The sequence below is a fragment of the Microcebus murinus genome, chromosome 14, assembly GCF_040939455.1.
Source record: "Microcebus murinus isolate Inina chromosome 14, M.murinus_Inina_mat1.0, whole genome shotgun sequence".
Taxonomy (NCBI): Eukaryota; Metazoa; Chordata; class Mammalia; order Primates; family Cheirogaleidae; genus Microcebus; species Microcebus murinus.
Window position 1 is genome coordinate 603,835 of NC_134117.1, and position 24,206 is coordinate 628,040.

The following is a 24,206-nucleotide window of genomic DNA, read 5'->3' on the forward strand; positions in this document are numbered from 1 at the left end:
GCCGGGAGGGAGCTCATTACCCAAGAGTGCACATCTGGTGCCCGGGAGGCCCCGGGAATTAGCGCGAGGGTGATTTACAGCCTCGGCTTTGTCCTTCCTGAAGGAGACGAGATTGCTGGGACCCCCAGGAAGAGCACTTCCAGGGGGCAGTCCCTCTCCGCCTCCGCCCTGCAGTGCCGCCTGCTCCCGGGGAGGTCCCCTGTGGTGGTCTGGGTAGCCACAACCCTGTCCCTCCTGGCCCTGGGCACGGGGCGTCCAGCAGGGCTCGGGAGGCCACAGGACGGCCAGAGTGGGTGCGCCGCCGGCCGGCTGTCGCACAGGGCGCTGAGCTCTCGCCCAGCCCAGCCTGCGTGGACAGGGCTGCAGGGACCAGGAGGCCACAGGTCTCCAGCTGCAGGACGCTGCAGGGGCCAGGAGGCCACAGGTCTCCAGCTGCAGGAGGCTGCAGGGACCAGGAGGCCACAGGTCTTCAGCTGCAGGAGGCTGCAGGGGCCAGGAGGCCACAGGTCTCCGGCTGAGACAGACGAAACTGCAACACTGGGGCAGGCTCCCTCCCAGAGGCGGTGGAGAGCCGCTGGCCTGGGATGGGGGGGAGGAGGCCTCACGTCTGCTGCCACCTGCGGTCTGGACCGGACCCACGTCACACTGCCAGGAGGATGCTCTGTCCTCGTCCTCGGGTGCCAAACTCCTTCCAGGAATGGTCAGTTACCTGCCATCGGCTCGTCCCGGCTCCTGGAAGCCTGGTGCCCCAGGGGGCCGGTGCCTGTCACAGTGCAGGGGACTGTGAGGACACTGGACGGGACAACCCCTGCCTGTGGCTGTGGGACGTCCACATGGGGAGGGAGAGGGCTGGCTGGGTGGAGGGCGCAGGGTGATGGCTGGCGGAGGGGGCCGGGGACCCGCCAGGAAGGGCAGCCAGCCCAGCGTGGTCCTGAGGAAGGGCCTGGAAGGACGGGAGGGAGAGTGAGTGGGGAGAGAGGAGACCAGAGGCACCTGTGCCCGGAGGCTGGGGCCCGCAGGTGGGCGCCAACAACGAGGTCGGGTGCCCGGCAGCCCGAGCCGCGCCCAGCAGGTGGGCAGCCCCGTGAGCGTCTGGGGCCAAGGCCCAACCGTGGTGCAAGGAGCAGGTGGGAGGCACCGCCTTCCAGGAGCCTCACCTGAGAAGGAGGTGGCACTGACAGGACGTCCACTGGCGGGGGGTGGGAGTTCTCGGGCTCCTCGGAGCAGCCCGTGGACACGTGTCCCCAGAGCTGTGATGCGGCCCACACAGAGCAGACACGGCAGATCCCGCGGTTCTTGGAGGCCAGCGTGTGCTCGTACCTGAGCAGAGTAGGGCTGAGACTGAGGAAAGGCGGCACCTTAAGCACCCCTGAGTCGAGTCTCAAACTCCTGCTGAGGCCACCTGCAAGCCCCGCCCCCTTGGCCCCTCCAGACCTGGCCGCTGCCCGTATGCAAGGGGTCTCCCATACAGGACAGGACAGAGCCGGGGCTCTCCCACTGTCCTCTGGGAGCTGCAGAGCAGCCGGCCTCACCCCCCAGCGCTGTGGTGTCCTGCTGTGCTGACGCTGACCTCGGCCGCCAGTCTGACCCTGGTCGGTGCCCACCCGGCACCCCAGGAGCCACAGTGGCCCTCCCGGTGTGGGGGGCACCGTGCGTCTTGACGGCTCTATGGAGCCCTGAGGTCCCCACCTGACTCCCGGCAGGGCAGGGCCCCTCCCAGCACCGTTGGCCACTCACGCTGTGGCAGGCAGGGATCTCTGAACCCCGCTGTGGGGAGCGTGCCCATCTGTGGGTGTGGAGTCCAGGGTCTGCACCTCCGGCTGTGGGGGTCGCTCCTCCTCCCCCCGCCCCACTGGGACTCGGTTCGGATGCTTAGGCAGAGACCCTGGGTGAGGGCCGGCTCCGTCAGCATGGGCAGGTCACCCCCGTGGTGTCCACGGGTGCCACAGGCCTGCAGGTGGCTCGTGGCCTCTCCCTCCTGAGAACGTGGAGCCGGCACAGCAGAATGTTGGAAGAAAGTCCGGTTTGCAAGGTGAGGACTCGAGTTACTCTCTAGCCCTAAATTGGCTACTTGTGAAGAAACTGAAGGGGCTGGAGGGGCCGGGGGCCGGGAGCCCCGGGGAGCTCGGGGCCAGCCCTCCCCTGCCACCTGCCCAGGTGGCTTCCTGCCAGGGAGGGTGGGCTGCCTCGGTGCCCCTGCCCACTCCCGGCCGGCCCTGTGCCGCCACCCTCAGCCCACCTTTGGCCTCTCCCGCACGGGGTGTGCAGAGCCGGACTCCTCCTGGGAGTGTGAGGACCTCAGCCGGCCGCTGTCGCCACACCCCGGCCTCCACGGAGCCTCCCCTCCCGTCCTGGCTGCACCAGACCCCTGGGCCTCCCTCTCCCCAAGGCCTCGTCCTCGGCCCCACGATGACCAGGTGTTGGCAGGTGAGGGAGAGGCTGTGAGTGAAGCCACCTCGGTGCCCCAGGCTGGGGTGCAGCGGGCACCTCGCCGAGAGCTGGGCCCCCCCAGCTGCCTAGGGTCTGACGTGGAGACCCCAGCTCAGCAGCCGGAGGGTCCCAGGGTGAGGTGAACAGCAACAGCAGCTCTGCCCATGGCTCCTCACTGTCCCACCCCCAGCCCCTGGCCTTGGACTCCGAGTGCGCGGAGGGGGCGGGGCACACAGTGTCCCCTCCGGGCAGCACAGGGGCTGGGAATTCGCTGGACGGGTGACCCCGAGCTGAGACTCCCAGTGGAGGAGGAAGTGAGCGCGCAAAGACGGGAAGAGTGGACCAGGGTCCCCCCGGGGCCGCGGAGGGCCTGGCGCGGGTGGGCGGCACGGTGGGGACGAAGCGGACCCTGGCAGTAAAGCAGGTGGCAGCGAGAGGCTGAGAAGGGGCCGGGCTCCTGCGCGCACCAGGGCCTGCCGCGAGATGTCCCGTGCGCTGCAGCCGCCGCTGCCCAGAACCGGCCGCCAGACGGCGCTCCCACCGGGTCTGGGCCCCAGCTCTGGGGACCCCCCAGCTCCTGCGGTCACCCTAGCTCTCCGCTTCCATCCCTGAGCCCGTTGTCGGGCCGCCGCGGGGTTCCGCCTGCGCTACCCCAGGGGTCCTTTCGTGTGGTTCCGGCCGGACCCGGGAAGCCCCCGCGAGTCTGGAACGCCCGGTGCAGGGGCCTTGCCGGCTGCGGGAGGTTGGAAACTCGCTCACAAGTGCGCAGAGGACAAAGCCAGGCCCCTCGCGGGAGCTGCCCTAGAGACCCCAGCCCGCAGTGGGCGTGGTCTCGCCCGGAGACGACTCGCCATCCACAAGGTCTTTGTGAACCGCTGAGGCCTCCTGCGCGGCTGAAGGCGGAATCCAAGCTCCTTTCCCGGGTGCAAGTCCCTGTGACCCGGCCTGTCCCCTCCCCCGCCACACACAGAGGGCTTGGACACCTGCTGGTCCAGGGCGGCCCTCCTACGGGGACCACCTGCCCTGACCCCGCCCCCACGCCCCATCAATCATCCTGTCCCGTTCAGACTCTGGCGCTTAAGGGAGTGTTTATGACCCGCCCCGCGCGCTGCAGCGCGAGCTGGGGGTGTCCCGCGGCAGGAGCTCGCTGCGCTCACGTGGCTCCCTCAGGCCGGCCTGGCGCGTATTGGGGGCCCAGCAAATACATGCTGAATAAATACAATAAATGTTGAATAGTCTCTGCCAAACGACGCACTCCACGTTTTCCAACGATGAGCTAAGTGCGCGCTGAATGTGCCCGCGGCCTGGCCTTTGCAGGGCGTTTTCCAGACCAGGAGGTGGCATTCGCGAACCTCTCCACTTCGGAAACCTGGGCAGTGAGAGCCCCAGGCACTCCCATCTCCGCGAGGGGCTCTCCAGACCTTCCCCGGAGGAGGGGGGCGTTTTCTTGGGTCCTACCGAGAGGGTGGCGCCTGGGGAGAGGAGAACCGGCGCCGGGGGTTGGGGCTGGAGGGGACTCCGGAGGCCCAGAGTTGGCGCACAGAGAAGAGAAGGAAGTTAAGCCGTCACACCCTGGCCGGCAGCAGCGGGGAGGAGGAGCGCACGGCTAGGCGTCCAGGGGGGTGGGAGAGCTTCTGGGGCGCAGGCTCCGGAACCGGCGCACCCGTAGGACAGGGTACCTGGAGAGCGCACCTGGCTAGGAGATTGTGGAAAAGGGATCGCCCTTGTCCCACACCTCTGGCACCCTCAACTCACCCTCGCCCGCCATCCCGCGCCCTGGCCCGGCTCCCTGGAGAGCTGCGTACTCTAAGACCAGTGAGGCTGCAGCCCCACTCGGTGCCCCATTGTTTCTGCCCGCAGCTCGGCAGCGGAGACAGACGCGGAGTCTCTGGGGCGCAGCGCACTGCCTCAGGGTCTCCGTTCCTCAGCCATAAATCAGGGCTAAGGAGGACCCCGCAGGGGCGCGGGAGGAGCCCAAGCGCTGCACCCGGAGACGGGCACTCCTCCCGCCTCCGCATCCGGCCGCGGGGGCTGCGCGGGAGAACAGCGCGCACGTGCCGTCCCGCCCGGGTGCGTCTCTGCTGTCTGTATTCCGGGGACCCCGCTCCCCTCGCGGCGCTCCCCAGAGAACTCACGGGCCACCGCAGCCCGAGGTCTGCGGGGTCGCGCGGAGTGGGGAGCCCGGAGGCGGGAAGACGGCCCCGCCCCGCACTCGGCCCCGCCCCCAAGCCCGCGGCTCCCGCGCCCGCCTCGGAGCCCAAGCCGCGGCCCCTGGCGCGGTCGCCTTGGGGAGCCCACGGGGGCCCAAACCCTACCCGGGAGGGTCCTCCCCGCGGCCGGGCTCTTGGAGCGGACACGCTCCGTGTTTCCTCTGAGGAAGTGGGGTTCGGCCAGCAGCGCCGAGGTCTTCAGGGCTCTCCCGGTGCCGGTGCTGGTGCCGGGCTCCGTTCTGGCTGGTCGCCGGCCGGGCAGCGGCGCGCGATTCGTCCCACGGTGCGGACCCGTCCGGAGAAGCGGGATGAGAGAAAGCCCCGCGCACGCCGGGCCGCCGCGCCTTTCGCGGGGATGCACGCGCCGCGCCGCCGGGACAGCCCCGAGCGCGCACACGCGGGCCAGGGCGACCACGGAACTCCTTCCGCGCCCTGGCCGCAAGTGGCTTTCCAAGCCGCGACCTGGCGGAGGGCCCTGCGGGCGTCAAGCCCTGTGGCTATTTGCAGTAAACGAAAACGGACCCAGGAGGGGGTGGTGGGAGTGGACGCGAGACCCCTGTGCTGAGCCGCGGGGGACTTATTATTCCGCAGCACCAAAACCCTGGCGGCCAGGGCAAAACCGGAAAGTCGTTGCCAAGGATCTGACCGGCCCTCAGACACAAAACGGTGGTCCCTTCGCACATATTCGGGTCACGCTGCCAACGAGCAGCGGATGATAGCAATAGCCGCTTCTTACTACTAAATCAATATGCGACACCGCCCGCGAGGACGCGGCGACAAAGCCCAGCATTGGCTCAGCGCCCACCCTTCGCTGGTGCTGAGTCCACTGCGCTCTCCTTTGACCCCTCCCGGATGGGGCTCTTTGTCTGGCGCAGGGCCCCGCACGCGGCGCCAAAGGCTACGCTTCTGCCCGCGGGCTGCAGCGGCGCACCCGCCTCCAGCCCCTGAACGTGGCGCTTCCCGCGCCCCGGGCTTCGGGGCTCGGAGACTGCTCAGTTCTGCGATTCCTGAGGCGGCCGGTGGGCGGGTCGTGCGTTCGGGTTACTTCCGAACCCCCAAGGAAACCCCCCGACGGGGAAGCCCAGGCGGGGACGCCCCGGCAGTGCGCGCGAGACTGAGGCCCGGGACAGGCCTCGCCGTCCCGCTCCCCGCAGCCTCGCTCCGCCACCGAGTTGGCCGTTCGTTGGCGAAACCTTGAGCCGATTCCTGCGAGCCAGGTCTGGCCCTTACGCCGGTGAACACCGAAGCTGGGCGCCTCCGCCCGCCGCGGCCGGGACCCACCAGGAGAGCGTCCGGCAAACGTGCGTGCGGCCCACACCGGCCCGAGCCCGAGGCCCAGGAGTCTCGGGGCGGGTCCGGGCCGCGGTCCCCGACGGCGCGGCCGAGTGTCCGCTCCACCCGCGCGGGGCTCGTCCCGGAACGGGGCGCACCGAGCGCGCAGGCTGGATTCTCAAATCTGCATTCTTTCTGGAGATAAAATATGTTCTCGTATTTTTTCCTGATTTCCCATTAAAACCTTTGCCTAACTAAACTCCCATCCAGGGGATTTATTTCGTCCCCGGGGAGATAAATCAGGGGGCAAATTTACAGCCCGGGAGGCACCTGCCGCGCTAATGGGCCCTTCATGGAGTGCGCGGCGGCGGGGGCGCGCGCGGGCGGGGGCGCTGGCCAATGGCCGGGCCGCGGCGCCGGCAGCCAATCAGCGCGCGCGCCGCGCAGGGGCCCCCCGGTTATCTGCGCGCCCGTCCCGCGCGCGCCGCTCCGACCGCCCGGAGCCGCCGCCGCCGCCGCCGCCGCCGCCGCCGCCGCCGCCTCCCCGCCGCCGCCCAGCCCGCGCCGCAGCCGCCCGCCCGGCCGTCGGCGCCCGCGCCCCGCGCCCCGCGCCCCTGCATCGACGCCCGGGCCGCGCGCGCACTTCCCGGCCGGCGGGCGCAGGCGGCGGGGCCCGGATGGGCGCCCGGGCCGGCGGCGGCGGCGCCCATGGACGCTAACCGCCCGGGCGCGTTCGTGCTGGGCAGTGCGCCGCTGGCCGCGCTGCACAACATGGCCGAGATGAAGACGTCGCTGTTCCCCTACGCGCTGCAGGGCCCCGCCGGCTTCAAGGCGCCCGCGCTGGGCGGCCTGGGCGCGCAGCTGCCGCTCGGCACCCCGCACGGCATCAGCGACATCCTGGGGCGGCCCGTGGGCGCGGCGGGCGGCGGTCTCCTGGGCGGCCTGCCCCGCCTCAACGGGCTCGCCTCGTCCGCCGGCGTCTACTTCGGGCCCGCGGCCGCCGTGGCGCGCGGCTACCCCAAGCCGCTGGCCGAGCTGCCCGGGCGCCCGCCCATCTTCTGGCCCGGCGTGGTGCAGGGCTCGCCCTGGAGGGACCCGCGCCTGGCCGGCCCGGGTAAGTAACCCGCGCGGGTGCGGGGTGGCGCGGGGTCGCGGCCGCACTCACCCGCCCTCCTTTGCAGCGCAAGCCGGCGCGGGGCTGGACAAGGACGGCAAGAAGAAGCACTCGCGGCCGACTTTCTCGGGCCAGCAAATCTTCGCGCTGGAGAAGACTTTCGAGCAGACCAAGTACCTGGCGGGCCCGGAGCGCGCGCGGCTCGCCTACTCCCTGGGCATGACCGAGAGCCAGGTCAAGGTGAGCGCGGCCGGGCGCGGCGTCCTCGCGCCGGTCCCGCTTCGGGAAGCAGAGCCCGGGCGCCCGCGTCCTGCGAACGAACGGCCGCCCCGGAGCCGCGCGCGCTCCGCAGCCGGGACCCCCGCGGCCGGCCGGCGGGTGGAGCCCGGGCGCCGAAGGGCCGGGAGTTCCGGGCGCGCCACCTGACAGTCCCCTCCGCCCCCAGGTGTGGTTCCAGAACCGCCGGACCAAGTGGCGCAAGCGGCACGCGGCGGAGATGGCGTCGGCCAAGAAGAAGCAGGACTCGGACGCCGAGAAGCTGAAGGTGGGCGGCTCGGACGCGGAGGACGACGACGAGTACAACCGGCCCCTGGACCCCAACTCGGACGACGAGAAGATCACGCGGCTGCTCAAGAAGCACAAACCCTCGAACTTGGCGCTGGTCAGCCCGTGCGGCGGCGGCGCGGGGGACGCCCTGTGAGGCCGCGCGGGGACAGCGCAACCGGGGTGCGCGCGGGCGGCGCCGACGAGAGCCGGCCGCGGGGTGTACATATATTTTTGCAGAGTAAGTTATACGCGGCCGGCTTGGGCTCGGCGCGCGGACCCGGCGGCGTCCCTCGGTGGGCTCAGGGCGCAGGGTTCCGGCCGCGCGTCCCGGGCGGAATCTCTTTGTATAATCAATAAATTATTTAACACGTGCCCGTCGGAGCGGCGGCTCCCGAGGCTGCACCGCGTGTTTCTTCCGTGTGGAGCCGGGAGCGAGGCCCCCCTGGCGGCGCGGCACCTGCGAGAGGGCGGCAGGAGGGTCCCTGCCGGTCCCGGTCGGGTCCCCAGCCGGCCGAGGGCGCCTGCGTCTGGGGTGGTCGGGCCGGGCGGCGCGCGCGGCGGCATCTGGGCCCCGGGTCCCGCGCGCCCCGGTGCCGAGGCCGCGTAAGGGCCGCGGGAGCCGCAGCGGGAGCAGAGCCGCGGACGCGCCTGGCGCCGGGGCTGGCGCCGGCTCAGACGCACACGGGGGCTCGCAGAGGGCCCCGCCCGCGAACCGCCCGAGCCTGGCGCCCGCTCAGCCCAGGCGCTTCCCCGGGACTCTTGTGCCTTAGTGGCCGTCTCCAAGGTACGTGGTGAACCACTTCGGGTGAAATCAGGTTTGAAACTCTTCTGCACCGGGGCCTTCAGCTACCGTTTCCATGGATTTTTCACTGGCAGAAAACACTATTTCGTTCAAACTAGAACTGCAGGGAGAAATCAAAATCGTCCTGCCTGCGAAGGACTGCGCCCCGATGGCCCTGAGCGTTCGCCGCGGGGCCCAGCGCAGGACGCACAAGGCAGGGCAGGAACCTCGGTCCTGGCGCTCACGGGTCACCAGGGATCTAGCGCCGGCCCTTCGGCCAGTTCTGCAGCTCCCCCGGCCCAAGGACGCGGCGACCCCGGCAGCCCCGCGGCCGCCCCGCCAGGTGAGTCCCCGTGCCCCAGAGCCGTCTGGTCACCGAGAACCCCCCGCCCCCATCGCGACTTCTGCAGAGGGGAAGCCCCTTAGCTGCATCTTAATGGGCATAACTGTTGAGTTTTAGTTTTGGAAATTAAATGTAAATAATTAGAAAACTGCAATTATAAGGTTTCTCTTGGAAAGCACTTTTGAAAATGTTAAAGGGAAATGTAAAAGGCTTAAATTTGTTTTTGTTTTGTTTTTTTTTTTGGTCACATTGCTGTACCATTAATTTTTAAAAAGCCTCTTGAATTGCTGGCCAGTTTTCTTTGAAAAGTTTAAAAGGGAAGGAGTGTTTTCTGCTCAGGGTAAGGGCAGAGGGACCCCGGTTCCAGGTGAGGAAAGCAAAGATTTGCACGCTCCGTTTAGAAACGGTGAGGGTGACTCCTTCCTGCTGTAAAAAGCCCAAGAGATTACTTTTCTGCTCCCCACTGAGGGCCTGATGTTTTGTGCCCGTGTGTGGTGGCGACATTCCCGGTTTGCAGGAGGCTGATGCTGGGTCAAAGGGCAGGTGGGGGGGCCCCTGGGTGACTCAGCGTTTCAGGCGGAGGGGAAGGAAGGAAAGGAAGGAGAGCACAGGCCGCTGTTTTCACCACGATCGGTTTTATTGCTTAGGAACCGGAGGGTCACACTTCCAAGGCCTTCAGAATGACCGGCAGCCACCAGCCCGCCCGCCGGACAGACGCCCTGCTGGGGCTGCAGGGCTGCACAGACCGACTGCGTCCTCAGGCAGAGTCGGCCTGCGGACACCACATCACCTGCAGTGGTAGTGACCTCTGTACAACAAACATCCATCTGATGCCTTCACCCAGTCCAGGAACTCTGTAGTGTTCTAAGTAAAATCAATAAACATACATTTGTGTTTCTCAACAGACTCTCTAATCACCTTTTAATGCTGTACTTAGTGCTAGGAGAAAAATATTTGCAACAAGGTTATTACTTAGGTTGTTTGTAGCAGAGCAACTAAGGAAATGTACAGTTTTGCTTCTCTTGAATATTTTTATATACAGCCCATGTTAAAAGCAATCTGTATTGGAAGCAGACTAGGCTATTTCTATTTCTCCCATGATATTATTGTTTAAATGTAGGATACTTGGCACCATAAAACGGTAACAAAAGACAGACGGTTTACAAAATTCTTAAAAGGTACACCCAGGCTAGCTATAAACTTCACATTCAGTTCTTAGTATGACACAGAGAAAGGCATAGGAGTAACAGACCGCTAGCATGGACGTGCTGCGGGCCGGCTCCTAGCCAGTCGGCCCTGCCAGGTACACTGGCTCTGCACCTGTGTGGACAGACAGAGCCCAACTCCTAGACGCCGCTTCTACCTGCCGACGTGACGCCCTTGTGCATTCATACTGGAAAGGATATTTAGCATAAGTTTTGGTAAGATTTATAAATTATTTTTAAAAAGTATATATTTATATATATTTATATTTATAAAAATGGGAAGCAGCTGCAGTGTGATTCGAAAACCATGTGGCATGGCACAGAGAAAATACCGCAGGGAGGCGTCGGCTCTGCCAGGGAGCGCCGCCCCCCAGCCCTGGGCACACCCGCGCCGGGCAGGGCTGCCGGCCTCGCGGCCCGCGGAGAAGCCCACAATCACACGAGCTGGGCGCTGGAGTCTGAGATACAGGTTCTCCTTGCTGTCTATTAGAGTTTTGGCAACAGGACTGTGACTTATTTTAAAAACCCAATATTTCTACTGATGTCACACGAACAGACAAGACAGTGAGGTATGTGAGGCTTTTCCGGAATGGTCCGGAGGCTGAAGCGAAGTGTGGGGCCGGCCTTCTAGCAGGTGGCGCTCGCGGGTTCGATGCAGCTGTTGAGAGCACGCACTTCGGTCACTGCTACAGGGAGGTCTCGCGGAGGGCCCTCTCGTGGCGCTGGCACCTCTTCCCTGCGGCGAAATCGGGCATTTGTTAACGGCACAAAACACCAGGAAAAGCTGCAGAAAGGAGCAGTGGAGGGAAGGAGCCATATTTACCACGTCACTGCACGACACAACACTTGCGCACATGTGCGTGAGGTTTACCTGCCCCGGGCGTGATGCGGAAGGCCAGGAACACGGGCTGCGTGGGGAAGAGAGGAGAGGTGAGCACGGCCGGCAGACAGGGCGCCGTGACCCCAAGAGAGCCCGCGTCCCGCGAGGGCGGCCCCGGACTGAGCACCAAGCGGCTCAGGAGCAGGACCGGGCCCGTGGGCGTGACGAGCCGGCGACAGCCCTTTGTGTGTGGACCGTCACCTCCAGACACGCCACTGATCTCAATGGCCCTCTACAAGCCCAGCACGGCGGCAGGAAGCCCTCTCGGCCTCATCGCCCTGCTCATCGCCCTGGGCGGGGACGCCGTCACCTCGGGGCGGCACGTGCTCGGTGGCCGAGGTTCAGGGGCCTCAAAGGTGGCGGAAGTGAATTGGTTTAATTTGGCTGAAAACGGGACGTGACCTGTCACCTGGCACAGCCCTCAGCGAGACCGTGGCTGCTCTCCGGATAGTGTCCGCGCACGTGATCCGTGCAGGGCCAGCGCCTCCCCGTCTGCGACCCCCGAGCACCCGCCCCTCGAGCTGCAGACGGTCCGCGTGGCCTGAGATACTTCGGACGCTCCCTCGGAAAGCGGCCTTCAGAAACGATCAGCTGCAGATGCGTGGTTTTTTGTTTTTTTTTACAGATAGTAAAATTATGTATTTTGTTCTATTGTGAATAGTCTTTTCTGCCTTTTTTTCTACCTGCCTACCTACCTACCTGCCTATCCTTTGGTATTTTATTAAAGTTAAATACAAACAGAGCAACTTGGCCCACTGCAGAGGGGCAGACGCAGAGGCCGTCTGGCCTGGCCGGGCTGCGGTGGCTCACGTCACCTTGTGGTCTCCCATGCAGACGTCGGGCCCGATGTGGTCGTAGGTCACGACCTTCTCCTCGCTCTCCGACTGGGGAAGGAAACAGAGAGAGGCCGGTGTGGGGGTGCTGGGGGCACTGGGGTCCCTCTGGGAGGTGGCAGCAGGGACCTGGGGGCAGAGAGGCGGTTGGGGACGGTCGGTCCCTGCGCCGGAAGCCGCGGCCCGCCCTGCCCTGCCCTGGGGCTCTGCTGGCCCCCGGGAGAGCGCGGCCAGCCCGTGGTCGGAAGGTTCTGGTGGCCCCGGCTTCTCTAGCCGAGATGGGCCCTGCTTCCAGGCCAGGGTGGGAGGCACGGGGCCCGCTCCTAGGCTCTCCCCTCCGGGCTCTGGCACTGCTGGACGCGGGCGGGTGACCCTGGCCTGACGCGGCAGCTCACCTACCCCACCTCCCCGTGCACACGGGCCGTGAGCCCAGAGCTCCGCCCAGAGGAGGACGAGGAGAGGAGCGCCACGCGGCCACAGGAGGCGGCTCTGCATGCTAATTAGCCCCGAGCGAGCAGGCCGGGGCAGGACGCAGGGTCTGCTGCTGGAGATCAGTCAGTTCCGATGGGGCTGGGATTTTACATCACAGCCGAAGCATTCGAGACTATAAAGTTAAAACTGAATTATCTTTAATGCAGTGGGAAGCTTAAGGTCAGATTTACTTTCCGGCACGGCTGTGCCAGCAAGCGTAAAGCGCAGCCTCCGCGCCGCACGCACGAGCTCCTCCCCGTCTCCCAGGAGCGCGACGCCGCCTCCGCGCAAGTGGGGAGACATTCATCAAACGTGGCGTGGTAATTTACAAAGGCAGCACAAAATTGTGAATGTTCAACTGCATAATCTTTGGACAGATAAACAAATTACCGCGGGCGCAGGCAGCGCGGCGCACCTTGCTGAGCATTCGTCACCGAGGCGCCCAGGCAGCCAGCCGCCCGCACCGCAGCCACCTTTGGCGTCTGGGGCTGGGGAGGCGGAACGGAGCCCGGTGACGGGGCGACAGGCCGTGTCATGATGGATGGGGCCTGGAGGTGCGAGGCCCCGCCCGCGTGGCTGGCGCTGGCTGCCCTCGGGGCCCCAGGAGGATGGCGCCTGGGTCAGCTCAGGCCGGGGAGGGGCCAGGTCCGGGATGGGGGCCCCAGTGGGCGGCAGGACATGGCGCGCGGCGCCCCTCCCCACGGCACACTTACCCGCAGCACCAGCTCCTTGGCGGATGGGGACATGAGGATGCGGTCGCACCAGGCGGGGCACCGGGTGTTCATGTACTGCGCGGCCCGGCTGGAGTCCTCGCTGTACGGGTAGCTGGGGGACAGGGGCGGAGGGTCAGCCGCCCGGCTGCCGCCGCCCGAGAGCTCCAAGGGGAGGGCCCTGCGGACTCCCCCCCCCCCCAGAATGGCCACAGCCACCAGGGAAAGAATGTCGTGCACACGTTTCTACGGTATGAAGCCAAATCCGCAGTTTAAGTTCTTATATCAAACTCATTTTTATGTGAAACTACATCTCACTCCTGGCACAGAATCTCCAAATAAACCACCCCCCTTTACTGAACGAAGCTGTCTGTTAAGCTTGGCTTGTCTGTTTCTTTGTAGCTTTTATTTCTGAACGTGGTCTAAAGTGCAAGGAGAACCTGCAGTGGGAAAACGGCCTCAGATGTCCTCTGCCTCGTCCTGGCGACGTGCCGGTGCCCCGGGGCCCCTCTGCCCGGCCACTGCCAGAAGTGCCTCTACACTCGGGTGACCTCGGTGTGCGGCGGTGTGGACGCCTCCTCGTGGGCATCCCCACCTGCCCTGCCCTGCCCGCCTGCTCTCATCTCGGGAGGGGCGCTGGTGCTCGGGCTGCAGCCCGGGCCTGGCTGGCTGGCTGCGCTCTCCGCCCCAGGCCCGCCCACCCCCTGCGGCTCTGGGGACGGGCTCCAGCCTCCACGGCGTGAGTGAGGGGCGCTCGGGGCGCTGCCAACCTGAAGGCCAGGCCCGGGGCAGGGACCACTGGCACCAGGCTCTGTCTGGGCACTCGGGCTCCGCCCACCTGCCTCGCTCTGCTCCAGGGGCCCGGCCTGCCCAGCGTCCTGTTTAAGGTGGCAGACCCAACCCCGAAGGGGGATTTTGTTTGAGATTAAACTGAAATGATGATAAATGAATTCAACTTAAGCCAACTGAGAGCCCTTAGCTGTGTCCAACCTCGCACCCCTGAGTGGGCTGTATCTGCTTATCCATCCATCCATCCATCCGTCCATTCACACTTCATATATGGAGACATTCATTCATTCATTCATTTATAGAGATAGGATCTCGCTCCGTCGCCCGGCTAGAGTGCAGTGGCGCAATGACAGCTCACTGCAGCCTTGAGCTCCTGGGCTTAAGGGATCCTTCTGCCTCCACTCCTCAGTGGCTGGAACTACAGGCACCACCATGCCCGGCTGACTCTGTCTTTTTTTTTTTTCATAGAGACAGAGTCTTGCAATGTTGCCCAGACTGGACACGCTGCCTCGTACGGCCTTCAACAGAGTCTAAAGAGTTTCCTTGTAAAAGTCTAATGTGTACCTTTAGATCAATCCTAAAGTACCGCATAGCATTTGTTGTGAGTGATATCTTGGTTTCTGTTAAATTTTCCTGTTGGTTTTAGCTGGAAAAGGACGCTATTGATTTTCCAGGCAGGTCCTGTCATCGGTACTTGCAGGTGTGGATTCTGGGGCCTCCTGGGCCTCCTGCCCTCTGCGGGGCTGGCCCCTCCCCAGGCCTGGCCCTGCCTGGAAGGCCCCGAGGCCCCACCTTGTCTGTGCACCTCGACCAGTGAGCATGCGGGGCTGGGAGAAGGTGCTCTCTGCCCGGTGCCTCCTCCAGAGGGGCCAGCCCTGCACAGAAACCCAGGCCTGGGCTCGCCCGTTACTCTACTTGATTAAAGACTCAGATGTGGTTACGAACAAGATCCACGTAGTTCCCACTTAGAGGAAGTCCCGGCTTGAGGGCCTGGCCCGCAGCCCAGCGAGACGCGCTGCCCAGTGCACGAGCAGCGTCCACAGCAGCAGCAACCAGAGATGCCAGTTTGGAAGGCCAGGACCAAATCCACCTGCTTTTGGAAACAGCCATTCCATGCCCGATTACCTGATGTGGCTGTGACCACCACAGGCCTGTGGGCCACACCCGAGGCTGCCTGCAGATGCCACAGGGTCCCTCTGGGGATGCGCCAGGGCAAAGGTCAGCGCAGATGCCGACATGCCAGTGCATGGCCACAAAGGCGGGCTGAGCACGTCTGTGAGCAGACAGGTCTGCGCCCCACACAGGGTGGGGCAGGGTGGAGGTGCCACGCCCATCCACGGGACAGGGTCTGGAGGCCAGGCGGGCTCCGGCGAGCAGCGGCCGAGGAGGGCGGGCCTCCAGTGTGGCGACCTCCTTGACCAAGGAGGGATCCTTGGTCCTGCACCAGGAGGGGCGGGTTGTTCACAGGTGGCACAGGGGAAAACCGGCCCCAGGGCGCCGGCCAGGGTGGATGGCAGGCCCTGGCTCGAGGTTGGACACCCCAAGAGAACCGGGCCTGGGCAGGTCGGCGTGGAGCCACGGCCGCTGCCCCACCGCAGGCGCCAGGGCGGCAGGGCCCGGGCGGTGATCACCCGGGAGCGCTGCGCACACAGACTTATCTGAAAGCAAACCCGCCAGGGCTGGGCCTGGGACAAGGGCCCCGTGTCCGCCCTGCACAGCCCGGGCACCATAGCCACAACTACAGGCAGCGGCGATAACGCGAACAATCGCCTCCTGTGTGGACGCCTGCCCTGCGTACGGGCTCAGCTCCAAGCAGAGGGGTCCAGGCTGGGCGGGTCGTGCAGGGCGTGTGCCTCTCTCCGCCAGGCGGGGCCGACGCACGGCACCCAGCGCTCGGAAGGCCCAGAGGAATCGGGGCTGGGAGCCCCTCGCTGCTAGGTTCCACAGGCAGGAGGCGGCGACCGCGCTGGCCAGCCGTCCTCTGCAGGGGAGGAGGGTGTCCGCCCAGTGCAGCCCTCCCGGGGGCGGCAGGGCGGGAAGCCCCTCCTGCTCTCACCTGGTAAAAGGTTCCCAAACTGCTTTTGTGTCGGTGACATGGCCCCGTCAACAGCACCAGGCGCCGAGGAGGACCCAGTACGTCACAGAGAAAAATGATTTGACACATAATGGCGCCACTGAGGCGTATTTCTGAGTTCGAGTGAGGCCTGAGTCACAGCGAACAGCCCTGGCCTCAGAGACCTGGATTCAGAACCACCAGCTGCTAATGAAATGCCTGAAAAAATCAAACACACTGAAATCCAGGTAACAACGCCAAACAGTTAGACTGTGGCTACACTGAGACCATGACATGGAGGGACTCGGCGCTGGCGGCGTGGCTCACGCTGGCGTGGCAGGGACGGGATCCCAGAACCTCGGTGGGGCTGGGCGCAGAGAGCCACGCACGGGCGGAACCGCGTGGCACTCGCTCCTTTGCGCTGGGCCGGGGCCGCGCACACCACGGCCCTCGACTAGTCAGAGGGCTGGTCCCACGAGTGGACTCACGCTGCGTGGCCTTCCACCTCGGCGCGGCATCCGCCACGTCTGCGGCGCTCTGGTAACTGCCAGCTGGGGGCTGCGTCATTCAGTCACGCTGGGGCATCACTGCTGTCTCCATGCGCCTGAGCAGGGAGCAGGCGGCGGCCGGTCAGCGCGGTCTTCCGCAGCGCCGTGCACTTAGCACCGGATAGGCCAGTCCACGCACGAGTGCCCAACGGAGCGTCCACGTGACCCGCTCGCTGAGCCTGGAGCCTGGGAGACGGGGCCTCGGGGCCGGGCACAGACCGGACTCCGCCAACATCAAGGCGCCCCTGCGGGCGCCAGCTGGCGCGGCTGCTCGTTTTCAAGGCCAGCGTTTTTTGCCAGAAAGATCGACGGACAGACCAGCGCCACTCAGACGCGGCCGCCAACTGGCTTCTCCCAAGAAGCGGTGAGAGGAGCCGCCTCTTCAGGGAAAATTGGCAGTGTTGGTAGCTGATGTCAAAATTCAAGCTTTCAAGAACAATCCCGTCAGCCGGGGTCCCACCGTGGGCTCTCGGAGCGAGGTGTGCTGAGGCTCAGACACCCGCACACCCCGTGGCCCACGCACGCTGCCACCAAGGCGTGCACGCCGGCCAAAGACCCAACAGGTGCAAAGGCGCCGGCGGTCTCACACGCCACACTGCAAGTAAGTTCCCAGAAGCCCGTTCCTCGAGGTCGCGCAGAGGGCCACGGCCACACCACGGAAGGCAGTCGCAGAGCCCACGTGCGCCGCTGTCCACGGGAGGCCGGCCCTGCTGCCCATACCAGCCGTCCTCTGCCACGCCGACCCTAACTCGATTTACAGAAAGTGGGAACCACGGCCACTCTTTTCGCTAATTATCTTTTGTTTGGAAAATAGTTATTTTTTCATGAAAATGTTATTTATGTCAACACATAGTGGGTTTGTTATTGTCATTTTAAAATGAATTACTATTTTAAAATCTAAGGCAATTATCAATGGACACCACCCACAGGACAAACAGGCCTGGGGTCCTTGAGCTACGAGGGGTGAAAGTGGCCCTGCCCCGGGCGCCAGGGCTCCCGAGGACTCGCCCCTAGCGACGGGGACAGCATCTTGGTGGGACATGGCTTCCCCTCCTCGTCACAGAGCGGTGCAGTCACTTCCTGACTCAAGGCTGTCCCTAAACACTCTGCTGTTATTTAAAGTGAGACCAAACGCAACACACGTGACAGCTGTCGTCTCTTACATGCGAAGAGTTCACACAGAGAGAGGGCGGGTGTTTCTCAGGCTTCTCCGCTGGTCTCAAAGCCGCGGTGGCAGGTGGGAGGTCCAGGTCTCTGCTGCCAGTGGCCTGCTGTGTCCTCTGGCTTCGGAGGGGCTGTGCCCGGGGAGGGGCGGGCGTGAAGGCCCCGGGGCCCAGAGGAGGAACCACCCTCACTGACCCTCGGCTACGCAGGGTTTAGTGAACCCTTCACGCCCTGGGAAGACACTACCCTGTCACTTTAGTGGAAAGGGCAGCTGCACAACCGCATGTTTATACTTTGACCTCCTTATAGTTGACGCAGGGCCCAGTGCTGCTCCTGCGTGCCTGGAGCCACTCTGAGCGGGGAGCTCCTCCGCAGTGACATCAGGGCAGGGGCTGGGCAGCAGCCACAGGACACCCCGGCCGCCGGCCAGCGTGTTCACTCCACTGAACGACGGACAGTTCTGAAACCGGGATCTGCAGCCTGAGAAGAGAGCGCAGGGCCCGCCCTGCCAGGGACACTGCTGCAGAGACAGCCGAGGGCCCTCGGCACGCCAGCTGCGGCAGGGATGCCCCGACAGTCTTGGAGTCCTCACAGTCTTCCGCAAAGTACCAGGAGGGCCCAGAGCGTGGGGAGCACAGACACCAGGAGCTGCATCGCGTAGTGAGAATTTCAGTGGAGAACGGACAACCTCACGACCGAGCAAGGGGAACCCAGAGTCCTCGGGCCACACCCTGATGCACGTCTGAAGGGGTCTGGACTCCGCTTCGCCCAGAGCCAGGGGCGACCCTGGACAGCACAGCCCGCAGCCCCGCACACTCACACCGACCGGCGTCTTGGCGCTGGGGCAACAGGTCTGCCAGGTGCCTCTGGGGGCCTGCGTGTCCTGCAGTCAAACCTCAGGCCCACGTGGCCATGGGGTGGCACCTGCCCTCACACAGGATGACACCAGCATGCCTGTCGTGGAAACGCCAGCGGCAGCACAGAGCAGGACATCTCAGCCACCACGACCTTCCGGAAGGCTCCCCACCCGACAACTTATCTGAAAACCTTCCCTGGACACCAAAGCACTCGTTATTTCACGGCTCAGCCCACAGCGTCACCGCTAGCAGCAGGAAAGCCCGTGTCACCAGGTTCCCTAGGCAGTGTCCTCTTGGGCTCCCACCCATGGGCCAAGAGAAGAGAGGGGCAAACGGGATCCGCAGGCTGGGGTCTCCAGCTGCTTCTAACTGTGAGTGGCTGCTCTGTGCCACACTTGTGCAAAGAGTGCACACACCCACATCCACACGCATGTGCTCACATGCACACCTGTGCACACACATACCTGTTCATGTGTGCACTCACAGAATGCACACCCCACATGCACAAACCCTGCACATGCACCCATGCACACACCACACAGCACAATGCTCCACTCACGAACACACGTGCACACACGTGAACAGGCACACACACACCCACCTCATGCACACATGCATCCGCACACCTGTGTGGCACACACCACATACTCATAGGCACATTCTTGCAATGCTCACACAATGCACACCCTCGTACATGTGCACACCCCTCCACACAGTCCCATAAGTACACACCCATGCAGCAGTGCATATGCACACTCAAACTCATGTGCACACATCCACATGGCCGTATACACATTCATCGATGTGTGGATACACTGCTTGCACACCTGTAAACCCATGTACTGCACACACACGTACACAAGCAGTCCATAACTCACTCGCATACGTTCTGCACACGCATGCACAAATGAGCGAATGCATGTAAGCACAAATCCCCTATACACATACCCATGCACACGCACACCCATGCATACAGGCTCATGCCCATGCGAATATACAACCTGCACGCACACACACTTGTGCACGGTCACCTGGTCTACAGCAGTCAGAGAACACACCTGGGCAGGTACCAAGCCACAGAACCGCCCTCTGATCCCTGCCGTGCTCCTTCCCAGTCACTTCTGTTCACCCCACTCCCACTCCCTGGAACAGTTCAGCAGCCCAAGGGAGCTGAGAACTGTATTTGTTGGCCACAAACATGGTTTTTAAGACACGGCAGAACCAAAGGGGGGAGGGGCATCTCGGTGCATCCAGGTGGGGCCGGGCAAAGACTCAGGAGCCTCAGTCGGGGCTCAGGCCGCAGGTGCCCCTGTGCCGGGCTGGGAGGTACAGTGGTTTCTGTCGCATGCTGGACCCCAACCCTTGGCAGCCAGCGCTTCTCTGGTTTGGAACATCTCAGCTCCGCCCCATTGAGCTCCAGTGCTGTTTCCAAACTACAGGAACTGCAGCTGAGATGACGGGACAGGAAGTGCCCAGAGCCCCTGTGCACTCAGCACCAATGCGTGTTTTGTGTCGACACCGCCGGGCTGGGGTGGTGAGGGCGCTCTCGCCCCCAGTGTGAGGTGAAGCCAGCGGCTGGCTGGGGTGGGGCGAGAGCTGCCCACGGTGATGCCCTGGGCTGCCACGGCATGTGGATCTCTGGGTCGCTGGAGGCCGGGCCGTCTGCATTGCGAAGTTCGTGGCCAGCGCAGGGGGGCGGGGCTGCCCCAGAGCTGCTCTGAGGGGGAGCTGGGAGTCCCGCCACCATGCGCAGAAGCTGCGGTGCTGCCAGGCAGAGACTCGCAGGCGCAGCGGAGCAAGGGGCTACAGGCCACGGTGCTGCGAGAAGACAGTGCCGCCAACGATGGCCAACACAGCTTGCTGGTGGGATCCCCGCCCCCCCCCACTCCCGTTTGATGACAAGGACGCTGAGCCTCGCAGCAGCAGTGCTGGGTGTGGGCGTGGGGGCACGGCCGACCTGACGGGGCACGGCAGACCTCGCGCCTTAAACCCCACGGCGGGTGCGTCTGGCGTCTAGGCTCGGGGTCTCACGTCAGGGCACTACTCCTGCCCTGCTGGGGCCGTGGGGAGCTGCCCCAGGCCCATCCCGTGGGAGGCAGACCTGGCCCGAGGCCTGGTGTGAGCGCACCCCACGCTTTGAATGCTGCTCCCCTCCTGCCCCTGTTCTCTGCTTCCCGCAGGGAAAGCCGTCTGTCCGGCTGGGCCCACGTGGGAGGTGCAGGAGACTGACCCCTTTAAGCGCACTGTCCGTCATCACCTCACTTACCCAGACGCCCCCGGGTGCGTGGGCCCTGACACCGGCACCACCAGCCGGGCTCCGACCTGTGCCCTGAGCTCCTGAACCCCCAGCCAGAGCCCCGAACCCTGAGGTCAGAGGGGTGTGGCCTGCAGCCCCCCACCAAGCTGCAGAAAGTCTGTGTCCAGAGAAGGGCGGGGCCTGTCCCAGCTATACACGCCTGACCACGGGAGCGTGGCGCAGGCATCTGGAGTGATCCCGCAGAGAAGCTGAGAGTCGCACAGCTACTCATTCTGAGCCACGGCTGTGGTATGCTCACTGCCGGGCCTCACACAGAACAAGTGGGCGGGAAGCAGCCCCCTAGCGCTGCGTCCAGACGGATGGCAGGTCTGAGAGGCGCGACGGGCTTGGGCCTGGCCGCACCTTCACGGGCCACTTGCAGTTAAACCGTTTCCCTCTCTTTAGGCCATGCGCTGGCAGGAGGCGGGAACCCAGCGATACTATTGCAGGTTTCAGGGTTCCACAAACATCAGCACGAATATGGCTTACATGTGCGAGGAAGACAAACGGAGCCAAGACCCCCCCCCCCTTGAGACGCTGCCTCATGGCAGGAAAGAGCCAAGACTGTACCCTGGGCACCCCAGCGTGCAAATCTGACGTGCTCTTATTTTGCATATTGGAAAAACATCTTTTTTTTAACAAAAGAAGATCACAGAATTACTATTACTGTAGCCAGTTGCTTTCTTCAGGTCATGGAGAGGGTAGAAAAAGGTGCAGTTTGCACACAGCATAGCATGTACACACACATGCACACGCAGAGACACACCATGAACACAGGCGCGCACATGTGCACACAATGCACACAACACTCGCAGGCACACATACGCATGTGTGCACAGACACGATGCACACAGACACGCGTGATGCACACGCACACAGGCGCACACACCTGAGAGAGGAAGGTGGAAACGTTGCTTGCCCGGTCCGGCCAGCAGCATGTCCCTTACCTGGGAGGGAACGAGATGTCCAGTTCATACAGCCTGTCCTTGAAGACGGACAACTCTTTGTCAAATTCCAAGAGCTAAAGAAAAGAGAAAGAAAAGAAAGTCACCCTGTGTTTCCTTGCCGGGATACTCTGGTCCGTGTGCGGCGGGGACACCTGCTGGGAGACACGCACGGCTCACATGCTCGCAGTGGCGCCTGCCCCCCAGCGCCGCCGCCGTGCCACCAGGAAGTGCTGTGGGCCCCGACGCTGGGCCCAGGCCTCGGCTGTGGTACCGGGACCTGCACCGCCGCCACCAACCAGCCCCGCCCACCTGGGAACCCTCTCGTGCGGCGGGCACGTGGATGGCAGGTGCCGCCCCCTGCGGCACTTGTGGCTGCTCCGCCCTGGAGCTGGCTTGACGTCGTGGCAGGACGCACGGCAGGCAGAGCGCACACCAGGAAACACTGCCCCACCTTTGAGTGCAGGTTTGGTGCCAGCGGCAGTGCAGGCAGGAAGTGCTCGTTTCCACGGGGGAGGGGGCCCTGGGGACTCCCCAGAGAGGAGGTGTCGCCCCACCTGAGAGAGGCCACCGCACACCCTGCACGCCACTCGTCAGTCACGTCCCGCCCACAGCTGTGTGGCTGGCGCTGCCCGCCTTAGAACCTCCTCGCGTCCCGGTGCGATCCTGCCTCCTCATCCATCATTCCTGAGACGTGCAATTAGCAGCCTCGTGTATGTGGTAATTGCCGTGTGCGGCTGCCGCCCGAGCCACCTGCACCGCGGCCCCCGCCCGGCTGACATCCGCGTTCGGGGCCGGACCAGGGCTCAGGGCGCAGGGAAACAGCCGGCATCTCTCACAGAAGTTGTGTTCGCAGCACTGGCAAGGCCACCCGCGATGGGCGGGAGGGACGGGGCCACTTCAGACACAGCTAACTGGCGTCACCGCACACGGCAAAGCCCAGGACTCCGGCCGAGTCGCTGACAGCCCCCCTCCCCACCCCGAGCGCGTACTGCACGTGAACACGCCCTGTGGGGGAGCGCCAAGGGCTCTGTCCATTTCCCCCGGCTCCGCGCGGCCCCACACCCAGGCCTGCATGCGGCTCTCCGTGACCCCAGGTGGCCCTGCTGCCTCTGCACGGGGAGGCCCCTGCGCCACCCGAGGAGGGACTCGCTCCTGCACGGAGAGCTTCGGGAACGACCCCGGCAGCCCCGGCGGGTGGGGGAGGTGGGTGCCCTGGACAGGAAAGTCCACCTTCGAGGGCCAAGCGTGTGCGTGGCTCCAGAGCAAACCTGCAGGCACGTGTGTGTTCATGTACCTGTAGGAACACTACACTTACACACACATCACGTCCAGCTCACCCCGCATCAGAGACAGACATGCCCGAATCCCAGCGTGGGCCCTGCTGGCCTCTCAGGCACCGGGCCCCGGCAGTGCGGCGTGCAGCGCCAGGCCCTCGTGCCGACGGTGGGGCCGTGCACCGGGCAGGTGTCTCGTCCAGGGCTGACCCGGCTGTGAGCACCGCGACCAGGAAGGGTGCCGGGCTCCGTGGCTGCTGGCTGCGTGAGACTGGGAGCCAGGCCCTTCCGGGAATCCTGCGAGGGAGAATCCGCAGGGAGCCGCGAGGGGGAGGGAGCCACGGCTGACCAGGGTTTCCCAAGTGCCGACGGCAAGTTCCGGATCTCAGGCGCACCGGCAGGCGGGCGCGGGGCTCACCCTGCGCTGTCAGGCCGACCACGGACCCCACACCCGACTCAGGCATCTAAGGACCCCGAGGACACTCCTCTATCGTCACTGCATCCGCACCGACCCACGAGCTCCACGGAACCAGCTGGTCGCACGCGACGTGTGCTGAGGCCTGGCGTGAGGACCTTGCTCCTCCTTCGCGGTGCCCTGCTCCGGCAGCACGGCCACCCTGTGTCCGTGACGGCCTGTCCCCGTGCTGACGTCCGTGTTCTGCCGGTGCTCCGGACGAGCTGCTGCTCACAGAATCCCAAGTCAGCGCATCTTCCACCCGCCCTCTGACCACGCTGCCCCATCCGCCGCCTCCTGGTCTGGGTGGCCGCGGCACTCCCGGCCGGTGACCCGGCGTCTTTCTCCTGCTGCTTTAAAGCCGCCTTGGTGTCGAGGCCTGCCCTTGCTCCGAGGCGTCTGGTGAGTTGCTTTCCATTCCTCAGGACTCCGTGTTTCCTGAGAGTCTGTGATGGTTCTGGGAAACACGCAGTCGGTTAACTCCCCAAACAGGATTCCCGGGAACTCCCACTTGGTGCTGAGCTCCGGTCCCCCGCCAGGACCCTCCCGCTCACGTTCTGCACACATGTGCTGTGCTCGGGCCTCCCTTGGGCCTGCCATCCAGCTCATCAACCCTTCCTCAGCTGCGTCCACTCTGCCCCTCGTCCCTCCCCAGCGGTGCTCAGGGCTTCCTTGTGGCACCATCCGGGGTCTCTCCTCCGCCCCTCCCTGCTGCTGGCCCACCGAGCTGCCCGACAGCCGGGGCTCCTGGTGGGGTGTCTGTCCGTTCCGTCCGCCCGGAGCAGGGCAGCCGGGCAGCTGCTGTGGACACGTGGCTTGGCGTGGCGTGGTGTCCACTGGTCCCGCCACATGGCTCCCAGAGACTCCAGGCACACCGAGGCCCCGGCACTTTGGGAGGCTGAGGCGGGAGGATCGAGTGAGCCCAGTAGTTTGACGCCACCGCACTCCCACCAGGCCACAGAGCGAGACCCTGTCTCCAAAGTAAAAAGACGACACAGGACCACATGTCGAGGGGCACATGAGAAAGGG

The 24,206-nt window shown here is 64.7% G+C and overlaps 2 protein-coding genes and 1 long non-coding RNA gene across 5 annotated transcripts in view; 2 read left to right on the forward strand and 1 right to left on the reverse strand.

Annotated features, from left to right (window-relative positions):
- The first annotated feature begins 6,617 nt into the window (after positions 1-6,617).
- Positions 6,618-8,206, forward strand: NKX6-2 (NK6 homeobox 2). Its single transcript, XM_012755458.2, has 3 exons — positions 6,618-7,026; positions 7,094-7,266; positions 7,472-8,206. Exons 1-3 carry the CDS (start codon positions 6,621-6,623, stop codon positions 7,724-7,726), a joined length of 834 nt encoding a protein of 277 aa, XP_012610912.2. The 5' UTR covers positions 6,618-6,620; the 3' UTR covers positions 7,727-8,206.
- Positions 8,207-8,279: 73 nt separating this feature from the next.
- On the forward strand, positions 8,280-9,598 carry LOC142875407 (uncharacterized). Its single transcript, XR_012922764.1, has 2 exons — positions 8,280-8,696; positions 9,344-9,598. It is a non-coding gene; the product is annotated as an uncharacterized LOC142875407 (long non-coding RNA).
- An 861-nt stretch (positions 9,599-10,459) lies between these two features.
- INPP5A (inositol polyphosphate-5-phosphatase A) overlaps positions 10,460-24,206 on the reverse strand; it is a 180,996-nt gene continuing 167,249 nt past the window's right edge. For all 3 annotated transcript variants that reach the window (XM_020280789.2, XM_020280788.2, XM_076009685.1), the window contains 5 exons: positions 21,450-21,523; positions 12,799-12,910; positions 11,597-11,665; positions 10,725-10,809; positions 10,460-10,637 (listed from right to left, as the gene is read on the reverse strand). In XM_020280789.2, coding sequence (XP_020136378.2) covers positions 10,729-10,809; positions 11,597-11,665; positions 12,799-12,910; positions 21,450-21,523 — 336 coding nt within the window. In that variant the 3' untranslated portion in view covers positions 10,460-10,637; positions 10,725-10,728. The remainder of the gene's footprint in view (positions 10,638-10,724; positions 10,810-11,596; positions 11,666-12,798; positions 12,911-21,449; positions 21,524-24,206) is intronic.